Source organism: Pongo pygmaeus, chromosome 18 (genome assembly GCF_028885625.2).
Source record: "Pongo pygmaeus isolate AG05252 chromosome 18, NHGRI_mPonPyg2-v2.0_pri, whole genome shotgun sequence".
Lineage (NCBI taxonomy): Eukaryota > Metazoa > Chordata > Mammalia > Primates > Hominidae > Pongo > Pongo pygmaeus.
Window position 1 is genome coordinate 25,246,457 of NC_072391.2, and position 12,541 is coordinate 25,258,997.

Below are 12,541 nucleotides of genomic sequence, written 5' to 3' on the forward strand. Positions count from 1 at the left end.
CCTGCATTAGTTTGCTAAGGATGATGGCCTCCAGCTCCATCCATGTCCCTGCAAAGAACACGATCTCATTCTTTTTTATGGCCACATAGTATTCCATGTAAACCTCCTTTCTTTATAAATTACCCAGTCTCAGGTATTTCTTTATAGCAATGCAAAAATTGCCTAACACAGGTCAGGTGAGGTGGCTCACATCTGTAATCCTAGCACTTTGGGAGGCCCAAGCGGGCAGAAACCTGATGTCAGGGGTTCGAGACCAGCCTGGCCAACATGGTAATACCCTGTCTCTACAAAAAATACAAAAATTAGCTGGGCGTGGTGGTATATGCCTGTAATCCCAGCTACTCGGGAGGCTGAGGCAGGAGAATCACTTGAACCCAGGAGGCAGAGGTTGCAGTGAGCTGAGATCGTGCCATTGCACTCCAGCCTGGGCAACAGAGCAAGACTCCATCTAAAAAAAAAAAGAAAAAAGAAAAGAAAAAAAGAAAGAAAGAATTGCCTAACACAACATTTGTCATGAAAAGGAGGTGAAAAAGGGTTGTCTCAACATTCTGGGTGGAGACTAGCAATGAGGGGACTTAGGGGACTTTGGGTTTCCTTGGAGAAAGTGCCATTTCTCATCTAGAATGAATGCACTTTGTCAAGACTTGGGATTTTTTTTTTTTTTTTTTTTTTTTTTTTGACGGAGTCTCGCTCTGTCACCCAGGCTGGAGTGCAGTGGCACGATCTCGGCTCACTGCAAGCTCCGCCTCCTGGGTTCACGCCATTCTCCTGCCTCAGCCTCCCGAGTAGCTGGGACTACAGGCACCTGCCAACACGCCTGGCTAATTTTTGTACTTTTAGTAGAGACAGGGTTTCACCTTGTTAGCCAGGATGGTCTTGAGCTTCTGACCTCGTGATCTGCCCGTCTCGGCCTCCCAAAGTGCTGGGATTATAGGTGTGAGCCACCGTGTCCAGCCAGCTTGGTATATTATTAGGAGGCCTGTCCATGGGCCCAGATAATTCATCAAGCTCTACAAACAGCTATGCCTCACTGGGTCCCAGCTCACCCAGAGAGAAAGTCTCTCAGCCTATGCAGCTCCCCTTTCTAGTCTCATCTTCAGAATTAGAGTCACAGTCTAGGCCAGTAGTTCTCAACCCTGGCTGTACGTAAGAGTCACCTGGGACACCCAGAGCCAGCCCCTAAAGATTCTGACTCAGTTAGTCTGGGCTGGATACCATGGATTGGTCCATCTTGGAATCTCCCCAGGTGATTCTAATGCGAAGCTAAGGCTGAAAGCAACTGCTCTAAGACGGTTAACTTTTAGAAAGCAATGTGCATAGCGGAGTGAACAGTATTTTCCATTTTGTATTTTTTAAAGAAAAGTATGTATGTGCTCTTGTGTTTTTAGTAGAGACAGGGTTTCGCCATGTTGGCAAGGCTTGTTATATAGGTATTTTTATACCTATGTAAAACTCATTATATAGGTAGTCAGGATTTTTCTGAAAGGATGCAGAAGAGACTGGGGACAGCAATTGCCCTCTGAAGAGGGAGGCTAGGGAACTAGAAGTCTGGGGTGGGAGGGAGACTTGCTTCTCATCCTATTACTTTTGGTGCAATTGGGATTTGTTAACCAGGAGCATGTATTACTTGTTTTATTAAACATTTCCAGTATTTAAAAAAAGAGTATACAGAATAATACAACAAAACACCCATGTCCTCACAACCCAGCTTAAGAAATAAAACATCACAATATAAATAATAAGTCCCTCCTTCACTCTTTGCCTTCCTCCTTCCCCAGAAGTAACTGTCACTCTGAATTTGGCATTCACTTTTACACTTCTCTTACATATAAACTCGGTTTACATTTGCTTTAAATTAATTCAGCTAGTATTTATTTATTTACTTTGTATCCTACTATAGATATTCTTTTGCAATCTGGGTTTTTTTTTTTAACTCTACACTGTGTTTTTGAGGTTTCACAGTGTTGATACAAGACTTTTTCAATTTCAGAAGTTGATTTTTTTAAGATTAGATAGATATATGGATGTTCTCACTGATATGTGGGAGCTAAACTATGAGGACCCAAAGGCATAAGAATGATAAAATGGACTTTGGGGACTTGGATGGAAGAGTGGGACAGGGCAAGGGATAAAAGACTACAAATATGGTGCAGTGTGTACTGCTCAGGTGATGGGTGCACCAAAATCTCACAAATCACCACTAAAGAACTTACTCATGTAACCAAACACCACCCATTCCCCAATAACTTATGGAAAAATAAAAATAATAATAAACATCTAAACATAAGAAAAACAAGGAAGGAAAAAAAATAGATGGATATATAACATTTGTACAACAGGGCCAGGCATGGTGGCTCATGCCTGTAATCCCAGCACTTGGGAGGCCGAGGCGGGCAGATCACTTGAGGTCAGGAGTTCAAGACCAGGCTGGCCAACACGGTGAAACCCGGTATCTACTAAAAATATAAAAATTCACTGGGCATAGTGCCAGGCGCCTGTAATCCCAGCTACTAGGGAAGCTGAGGCAGGAGAATCACTTGAACCTGGGAGGCGGAGGTTGCAGTGAGCCGAGATTGCATCACTATACTCCAGCCTGGGCAACAGAGGGAGACTCCATCTCAAAATAAAATAAAATAATAAAATAAAAATAAACATTTGTGCATCAACTGTTTATATGTCTGGACATCCAGAATATGATTTTACTGTGACTGCACTTCAGAATGTGTGCTGCACATGCAGGATCCTAGGTGATGTTCTGTGTGTTCAGGCCCTGCTGAGCTTGTGTGACCATGCGCACCTGGCACCTGCAAGTGCAGGTATGAGAGTGTGTGGATGTGCTTCGTGAGGGATCTGATTATCGTTCAGCAAACATTCACTCCTTTCCTACCCTCTACCTCCATGGAAGGAAACTCCTTCCTGCCCCATTAAAGTTGGTCTTGGTCATGTAACTTACTTTGGCCATTGGAGTGTAGCAGAAGTGATAGCATGCCAATTTCCAGCCTAGGACTTAAGGAGAATTGTACTTATCCCTTCCCTTTTTGGTAGTTTCACACCTTCATGGTGAGAAGAACAAGTTCTAGAGGCTGGGCTCCAAAGGCAGCCTTATGGAGCAGGGCTGCCACAGTGACCCACAAATCAGGCAGCAAGAAACATATGTGAATTGTTTTATGCCCTTGAGATTGTGTGGCTTTGTTATGCAGCAAAAATGACCAATTCATGCTTATTTTGCATGTCCCTTGGCCTAGACTGCCTAACTTCTGGAGCCTTACTCCAAGAAAAGTGTCATGCCCAAATGTAATGATCAATAAAGACTTGTTATTGGATTAAATGTGTTTGCACATGTGATTGCATACACTGGACATACATGTGCATAGGGCACCAGCCAGTGTGAGAGCCAGAACAGGCGTGCGTGTGAGATGCACACTAATAGCAGAGTGGTAGCTAAGTAACAACTGTCTGCACACATCTGCCTGGGGGGACACACAAAAGGGCCTGAGTTCATTTAGCTGTGGGCCTCACTCCCTTTTCCAGAAACTTGCACATCCTGGAATGGAGCTGGAAACATCTTAGCCCTTTGAGGCAGGGAGGAAGCTTCCAGAACCATAGACAGCAGTAAACCCAATGCTGTATAACTGACCACACTTTCTCTCCCCTTCAAACTCCTTCAGCTTTCTTAAGATGGAGCACAACATTACCTTTGTGGCTATAGAGCTTAATTCATCTCCTGAGAAAAGTACTAGAAAGGGTCCCAAGTCCTTCGTGGTCTCGGCTGTCCAGTGCTGAGGGAATCTAAAAAGAGATAATAACCACTAAAGTGAAAAAACATGCTGTGGTGGACATCTGTTGCCTTTTCCCCCAGCACCCTTTTCTTTCAGGAACAAATTGTCTTATACTCAGAGAAACTGTCAATCACATGGTCCTACTTCCTTGACCAAGAAAATTGTCATGTGATGCAGGCTGACCAATCAGAGTCATCCCTGGGAATTTTGATGGAACTATCAGAGAAGCTCTCCTTTCTCTGGTATCTCTGGCAGGAAAGAGGATATTGGAGGACATTCATATTACCAAGTGGAAAAAGTAAAGACCACACCAAGGAACACAGAGCTGAGGGATGGGAGGAATGTATTCCTGATGATATCATTTGAGACACTGGATTCAGCCACGCCTGAAGACCACCAGTGAGTTTCCCGTTACATTCCATTCCTGAATTCAATACATTCCCATTCTGTTTAGTTTGAATTAAATTATTGAATTTCTGCCATTTACATCACAGTGTTTCCTTCTTCCCCCTCTTCAATAAAATAGTAATTATATATTTCTTCCTTTTAATTTACCATAACAGTCTTCTCTTAGAATAAGAAAAAAACTTTCTCTTGAACTTGGCAGGATGAAATAAAAGCACTGACCCAGAATCCACTGTTGTTCTTATATAGATCATAAATGCCTACAGTGAAGAGCATTACACTATCTTTGGTGACATCTCTAAAGGAGGTCTGCCCAATTAGCAGTGACAGCTGGTGGGAATGCAAAATCATACAGCCACTTTGGAAGACATTTTGTTGGCTTCTTACAAAAGCAAACATGTTTTTGCCATATAACCCAGCAAACACACTCTTTGGTATTTACGCAAAGGAGTTGAAAACTTACGTCTACATGAAAACCTGTATATGGATGTTGATAGCAGCTTTATCCATAATTGCCAAAACTTGGAAGCAAACAAATGTCCTTCTGTACATGAATGGCTAAACTGTGGTTCATTAAGACAATGAAATATTATTCAGCACTAAAAAGAAATGAGCTATCAAGCCAAAAAAGGACCTGGAGAAAACTTAAGTGCATATTACTAAGTGAAAGAAGTCTATCTGAAAAGGCTATCTACTGTATGATTCCAAATATATGATATTCTAAAAAGGCAAAAGTATCAGTGGTTGCCAGGAATTAGGAGTGGGGGAGGAATGAACAGGCAAAGCCCAGAAGGATTTTTAGGGCAGTGAAAATACTCCGTATGATACTATAATGGTGAATACATGTTATTATATACTTGTCTGAACCCATAGAATGTGAAGCACCAAGAGTGAACCCTAATGTAAAATATGGACTTTGGATGATAATGAGAATCCAATGACGATAATGTCAACATAGGTTCATCAGTTCTAATAAATGTACACCTTTGGTGGGGGATATTGATCATGTGGAGCTTATGCATGTATAGGGTCAGAGGGATATGGGAAATCTCTATCCTCTCCATTTTTCTGAGAACCTAAAACTAGTCTTAAAAATAGTCTCTAGGGTCAGGCATGGTGGCCCATACCTATAATTCCAACACTGTGGGAGGCTTAGGTGGGTGAATCCCTTGAGCCCAGGAGTTCAAGACCCACCTAGGCAACATGGTGAAATTCCATCCCTTAAAAAAAAAATTAAAAAATTAGCTGGGTACGGTGATGTGCACCTGTGGTCTCAGCTACTTGGGAGGCTGAGGTGGGAAGATCACCTGAGCCCAGGGAGGCAGAGGCTGCAGTGAGCCATTACTGTGCCACAGCACTCTAGCCTGGGTGACAGAGAGAGACCCCATTTCAAAAAAAAAAAAAAAGTCTTTAAACTAATAATAATACCACTACCTTGCATCTGTAAAGGGCCGCCTTTTCCAGATTTCCCCTTCATATGCCAAGCTGTGTAAGTAACAACTCTTTGAGATTTGTAGGGCAGCTACTATTGATTCCACTTTACAGCAAACCTGAAGCCAAGGCCGAGCGCGGTGGCTCATGCCTGTAATCCCAGCACTTTGGGAGGCCGAGGCGGGTGGATCACGAGGTCAGGAGATCGAGACCATCTTGGCCAACATGGTGAAACCCCGTCTCTACTAAAAACACAAAAATTAGCTGGGTGTGGTGGCACATGCCTGTAATCCCAGCTACTCAGGAGGCTGAGGCAGGAGAATTGCTTGAACCAGGGAGTCAGAGGTTGCAGTGAGCCGAGGTCGCACCACTGCACTCCAGCCTGGCCACAGAGCGAGACTCCGTCTCAAAAAAAAAAAAAAAAAATCTGAAGCCAAAAGAAGAAAGGTCACATTTCCAAAATAAGCATAAGAATTTTATCTCATCCTAAACCAGAGACTCTGTTTGCAGGGTAGGAGAGCCAAAGTTGAGTGTGCCTCCACAGAGCATACCACACCCCCAAAAGCCAAGCCCAGCCACTCCTTACCCGTACTGTCCCAGGAGCTTGAGCCTCACTGCAGCCTTTTGCTCAGGGTTGAGGTCTGGGCAGTCTCTGAGGCCGTGTAGAGCAGTCGCCCAAGCCCTGGGGGAGATCCCCCTGTCAATGATGGCTGCCGGCAAGTGACACAGCAGGTTCCCCATGATGTCCACAGTGTACTCGTCAGCAATGGAGTCGTCCTGAACCCAAAAAGTGGAGCCAATGGGCAGTTCCAGCAGAGCATAAGATCGTGAGCCATTAGAAACACATCCTGTGGGGTGGGCACTGTGGCTCACGCCTATAATCCAGCACTCTGGGAGGCCGAGGCAGGCAGATCATTTGAGGCCAGGAGTTCAAAATCAGTCTGGCCAACATGGTGAAACCCCAACTATACTAAAAATACAAAAATTAGCCAGGCATCGTGGTGCGTGCCTGTAGTCCCAGCTACTCAGGAGGCTGAGGCACAAGAATCACTTGAACCCGGGAGGCGGAGGTTGCAGTGAGCCTAGATGATCATGCCATTGCACTCCAGCCTGGGTGACAGAGGAAAACTCTGTCTCAAAAAAAAAAAAAAGTTCCGATCCCAAACTTCTTAAAGATTATTCCAGGATCTGAATTGCCTACCCTGCCGTGGATTCCTAGAGATGGAACAGGACCTGATCTTCCCCAGGGATGCAGGCCTCAGAAATCTGGAAAACCCTGGCTTGGCACACCAGGAGCACTCAGTAATTGAGCGCTACTGTCACTGTTATTGCTCTGAGAATATTCCAGAGTTCAACCACCATTATACTATTAGCACCACAACAATGAAAACAGCACTTCAAAGTTTGTATGCCACTTGAAAGCCTTCAAAGCTCTTTTGCACTTTCACAAAATGACAAAAATAGTTGACATTTATTGTGTGTTTCCTATGTGCGGGCACTGTCCTGAGTATCTATGGGTCTCAATCTAGTCATCTTCAAAGTAACTGTAAGAAGTAAGTACTACTATTATCCATTTTTTAAAGAAAAAGAAACTGCCAGCTAATGGCAAGGCTAGGATTCACACCTAGACAATCTGGCCTTTGAGCTTTTACATTAAATAATACATTGCCCATGTCATGTTCTCATTACTCTATGAGGAGGCTAGGTATGGTGGCTCATGTCTGTAATCTCAACACTTTGGGAGGCCGAAGTGGATGGATCACCTGATGTCAGGAGTTTGAGACCATCCTGGCCAACATGGTGAAACCCTATCTCTACTAAAAAAACAAAAAATAGCCGAGTGTAGTGGTACGCACCTGTAGTCCCAGCTACTTGGGAGGCTGAGGCAGGAGAATCACTTGAACCTGGGAGGCAGAGGTTGCAGTGAGCTGAGATCGCACTACTGCACTCCAGCCTGGGTGACAGAGTGAGACTCTGTCCAAAAAAAAAAAGTACTCTACAGGAGATGTGCTACTACCGCCACCTTACAGATGAGAAGACTGAGGCTCAGGGAGGAAAGGTGATTCACCCAAAGCCACATAACCAATCACTGGCACCCAGTCTCTGGGTACTGTGCTCTTTCCATTCCTCCAGAGTAGCCTCCTCTCCTTTGGGCCCTGGGGCAGAAGTCTCCAGAACCAATGGAAAAGATTGTTCCAACCAGCAGCTTTAGAGTAAGCTTCAAGACCCACCAGTCAGACTTCTGGCCATCCAAGCAGGCTCAAGAGCCTAGCCAGATCCCTCACAGGGCTCCCCAACATGGCCACAGATACCCAGAGGGAGGGGACACCCAGGAAGAGTTTTCTTACCAGGCACTGCTGCACTTTCCTGAGGACTGAAGTCTTTTTGTGGGAATCTAAAACCAAGGAGTCCAACCAGCTCTTCCCCAGGCTGATCAGAAAGGGCACACACTGGGAGGCTGGGACAGAAGCCAGGTAGCGGGCCCTGGAGAGAGATGGGGAGAACAAGAGGAGGAACACATGGCTGCTCCTGTTGGCCCCTAAAATCAGGGTCCGCATGCCCAAGAGCTCATCCCAAAGACATTCTTTAAATGTTTGTTCTCCCCAGTGATGCTTTGGCTCCCTGCAGCAGGTAGCAAGCTTCCTACCCATCATGCTCCTCTTCTGTGGGTGGGAACAAACTTCCCATCATGCTCCCCTTCTATGAATGGGCAACAAACTTCCCATCATGCTCTCTTCTATGGGTGGGAACAAACTTCCCATCACGACCCTCTTCTGTGGGTGGGAACAAACTTCCCATCATGCTCCTCTTCTATGCCCCAGAACATTGATCAGAGAATGGGTTCTCCGTAAATAAACACGTTGATTGATGGACTGGTTGAGGGGAGATGAAAAAGAAAGGAAAAAGTAGATGAAAAAAGAGACAAAGAGGAGAGAGAATAACTAGAAAGTGAGAAAGAAAGATAAGAAAAAGAGTGGAAAGAGAAATTCTGTCATCTCCAGTCCAGAACTCTGCCTTCAGCTCTTGATCCTTCAGCTCTTGACAATGTATTCTCAACAGGGTCAAAGTCACCCTCAAGAAGGAGAAACTGGTTTGGATGGGAGATAAAAAAGACTGTTATGACAAAGATCTGTAACCCACTGAAGCTCATTCCTACTCAAAATATTTTTCCTCAGTGTATAATTTCTTTCATTCAGGAGAAATTAAAATTTTCTCCTTTGGAAGGCAATAATAAAAGTTGAGAAAGTCTGCATGAAACCCATCCGGCCTACTCAACCCCACCACTTGACTGTTCCAAAACCAGATACAACATCTTCCCCCAAACATGTTCTTCCGCCTCTATGCTATCCCACACTCCTTTTTTTCTTTATCCCAAGCCTGTCATTGCTATCTCCTTAGTATTATCCCAATCTGTTCTTACTTCTGGCCAGGTGTGGTGGCTCACACCTGTAATCCCAGCACTTTGGGAGGCCAAAGTGGGTCACCTGAGATCAGGAGTTTGAGACCAGCCTGAGCAACATGGTGAAATCCCATCTCTACCAAAAATACAAAAAAAATGAGCTGGGCATGGTGGCACACACACCTGGGGTTTCAGCTACTCTAGAGGCTGAAGTGGAAGAATCACTTGAACATGGGAGACAGAGGTTGCAGTGAGCTGAGATCGCACCACTGCACTCCAACCTGGGTGACAGAATGAGACCCCGTCTCAAAACAACAACAACAAAAAAAACTATTCTAACTTCCCCATTCCCAGTACCACTGTCTTATTTATTTCTTCATTCATCCAGCAAATATCTACAAAGCATCTACAGTAAGCCAGGCACTGTTCTAGTCACCAAATATAACAATGAACGAGACACATGTGGTCCTTAATTCTAGCAGAGAGAAGAAACACAGAAACCAGTGAATAAAACAAGACATTTCAGCTATTAATAAATGCAAGGAAGAAGGCCGGCATGGTGGCTCACGCCTGTAATCCCAGCACTTTGGGAGGCCGAGGCAAGCAGATCATCTGAGGTCAGGAGTTTGAGACCAGCCTGGCCATCATGGTGAAACCCTGTCTCTACCAAAAAATACAAAAATTAGCCAGGCGTGGTGGCACACACCTGTAATCCCAGCTACTGGGGAGGCTGAGGTAGGAGAATCTCTTGAACCCAGGTAGTGGAGGTTGCAATGAGCCAAGATTACACCCCTGCACTCCAGCCTGGGTGACAGGGAGAGACTCTGTCTCAAAAATAAATTAATTAATTAATTAATTAATGTAAGGAAGAAAATAAAATGGCTCTGTAAAACAGAATGACAATGGGGATAATCAAACGAGCCCCTTCTAAGGCAGTTTCATTTGAGCTGAGATGAATGAGTGGTAGAAGTGCCATGCCAAGATCTGGGTTACTGAAATAATCTTCAGCTGTCTCCCTTCTTTCCATTCAGCCTCCCTGCATTCTATCCTCTATGTGGGTAGTGGCTATGATCTTTCTGAAATATAAATCTGATGGCTGCACACAGAATATGAGTGAAACACCTCACTTCACAAAGCCCCCATGATCTGATGTCCCTTAACTCTCTGGCCTTCTCTCCCCTATCTACTCTACAGTTATACCCCCATGTGTTCTCAGAGTGATTTGCTTTTCTTACCCACTGCTGAACCGGACATACCCATTCCACTGCCTGGAATGTCCATCTTAAACTCTCTATCCAGCATTAGTTCGGTCTCCCCTGTCTCTCCAGTCTATGGGTGATATTCCCTCCTCTATGTCCAGTGCTCATTATCCCTCCCCTTTGCCTCTCCTTTGGAAGGCAATAAAAAAGTTGAGAAAGGCTGCATGAAACCCATCTGGCCTAGTCAACCCCACCACTTGACTGTTCAAAAACCAGATTCAACATCTTCCCCCAAACATGTTCTTCCACCTCTGTCCTAACAGAGGTGTGTAACAGCACCTGGCTTTCTTGGAAAGCACCTAGTTTTTCTTGGAGAACCATCTCCCTCACTCTAAGTCCTTGTGGTTTCTCTCCAGCTCCAGGGGTGCAATACAGATTGAAGTCAGTCAAAGTTACCCATCCTCCCAACCTCACTGATTGGTTCAAGGAAAACAAATTCTCCCAATTAAGGTCAATGAGAGTCAAACCCAAGATGTGTATTGAGAATGATGGGAAGAGAACATTTTTCTCTTTTCCCTGAATATGAAACTGGGAAAATTTAACCTTAGATCTTCCAGGGTTTCCACAGAGGAATAACTTGCCTGATAGTGAAGCCAACAGAGAAAAACTGGGACAAGAGACAAATGACATCATTTGCACCCCTAGATCCAGCCATGCCTGAAGTCCGTCTCTGAACTTTCCAGTTAACTGAACCAAAAATTCCCTTTTATTGCATAAGCCAGTTTCAGTTTCAGTTCTGTTGCTTTCAACCAAATATCAACCTGATATTATAATTGGCTTCATGCTTGTGTATTCCCTCTCCCACCATGAGATTATAAGGTCTTATAAATTAACAGGAATTTCTAAGTTTTCAGATAGAAAATTTAGCTATCTGAGAACTAGCACACAGCAAGTACTCAATGAAATTTTTTTTTTGAATGAATGAAGACAATAAGAGCAAAAGAAGGTAGACAGAAATAAAGAAGGAGAGAAGGAGAGAAACAATGTCCAGATCATGTTTGCAAAGCAGGGCTACCCTGCAGGCCTGAAAGCTCACACATGCCAGGAGAAACGCCTACTGCTCCCCTCAGCCCTGATTCTCCTGGAGCCTGGCACAGCCACAAAGCCAGGCCAGATGGGACCTGCCTCACTGACACTCATTCAGGCTTGGGTTGCTTTGGCTTGGTTTTTACATAACAAGAAAAGCAAGAAAGTCTGTCTCAAATGTCTGTGTGATACTCAGAATTGAAATCCTGGATCTCCAGGGCTTAACTGTCTAAGGCACGCTCCACTCTGCGTCTGGTTCCTCAAGAAAACCCAGTGGTGAGAGAATCATTTTGACTTCAGTGATTCCCACCGATCTCACTGCTGAGCCAGAAGGTGGGGGCTGATGTTCACTTACGGGAGTGCAGCCAAGAGGAAAGGTGGCATAGACAACCTGGAAACTTCCCAGTATTTCCACGCCAAACAATTAACCTGAAAGATTAAGCAGTTCTGGGGATTTAATGCAGTAAGAAGAAGAACAAACACAGTGCTTTCCGTTGCCAGGTACTATTCTAAGTGCTTCATATGTGTTCATTTATGCAATAGAGCACCCTATGATGTAGGTACCACTACTGTGCCCAGTTTATGGATGAGAACATTGAGGCAATAACAAACATGAACACAGACATTTAAGTGTGAGAATGCTCCTCGCAATTTTGCTTATATCTGCAAGAAAGGGAGATACAATTTTAATGTTCCTCAGCAGGGGACTGGTTAAGTAAATTATGGTATACACATACAACGGAATAGTGCACCTACTTTGTTTTAATAAGGTAGATTTATATATATATTAACACTAAATGATGTCTCTGCTATTTTATGCATGTGCATATATATAGTTATATATAATGTAAAAACCACAAATGGGCTCATATTGTGCACACAATTCTGTTAAACTATATATATAGCTTAACTATACATATAGTTATACAGTTATATTTAACTATATATAGTTATATTTAATTATACATAGTTATATATAGCTTAACTATATATATAGTTTTATACATATATATATCTCTCTCTCTTAGCTATATATATAAACAGAACAGTATGTATAGTATGAGCTCACTTGTGGTTTTTTTTTTTTTTTTGAGACAGTCTCACTCTGTCACCTAGGCTGTAGTACAGTGGCGTAATCTTAGCTCACTGCAACCTCTGCCTTCCGGATTCAAGCAATTCTCCTGCATCAGCCTCCCGAGTAGCTGGGATTACAGGCACCCCCGACCATGCACAGCTAATTT

The 12,541-nt window shown here is 43.9% G+C and overlaps 1 protein-coding gene across 3 annotated transcripts in view; it reads right to left on the reverse strand.

The window, feature by feature from the left end:
• OTOA (otoancorin) overlaps nt 1-12,541 on the reverse strand; it is a 95,882-nt gene that overhangs the window by 26,437 nt on the left and 56,904 nt on the right. For all 3 annotated transcript variants that reach the window (XM_054455614.2, XM_054455615.2, XM_054455616.1), the window contains 4 exons: nt 11,656-11,729; nt 7,964-8,099; nt 6,202-6,392; nt 3,696-3,789 (listed from right to left, as the gene is read on the reverse strand). In XM_054455614.2, the coding sequence (XP_054311589.2) occupies nt 3,696-3,789; nt 6,202-6,392; nt 7,964-8,099; nt 11,656-11,729 (495 nt within the window). The remainder of the gene's footprint in view (nt 1-3,695; nt 3,790-6,201; nt 6,393-7,963; nt 8,100-11,655; nt 11,730-12,541) is intronic.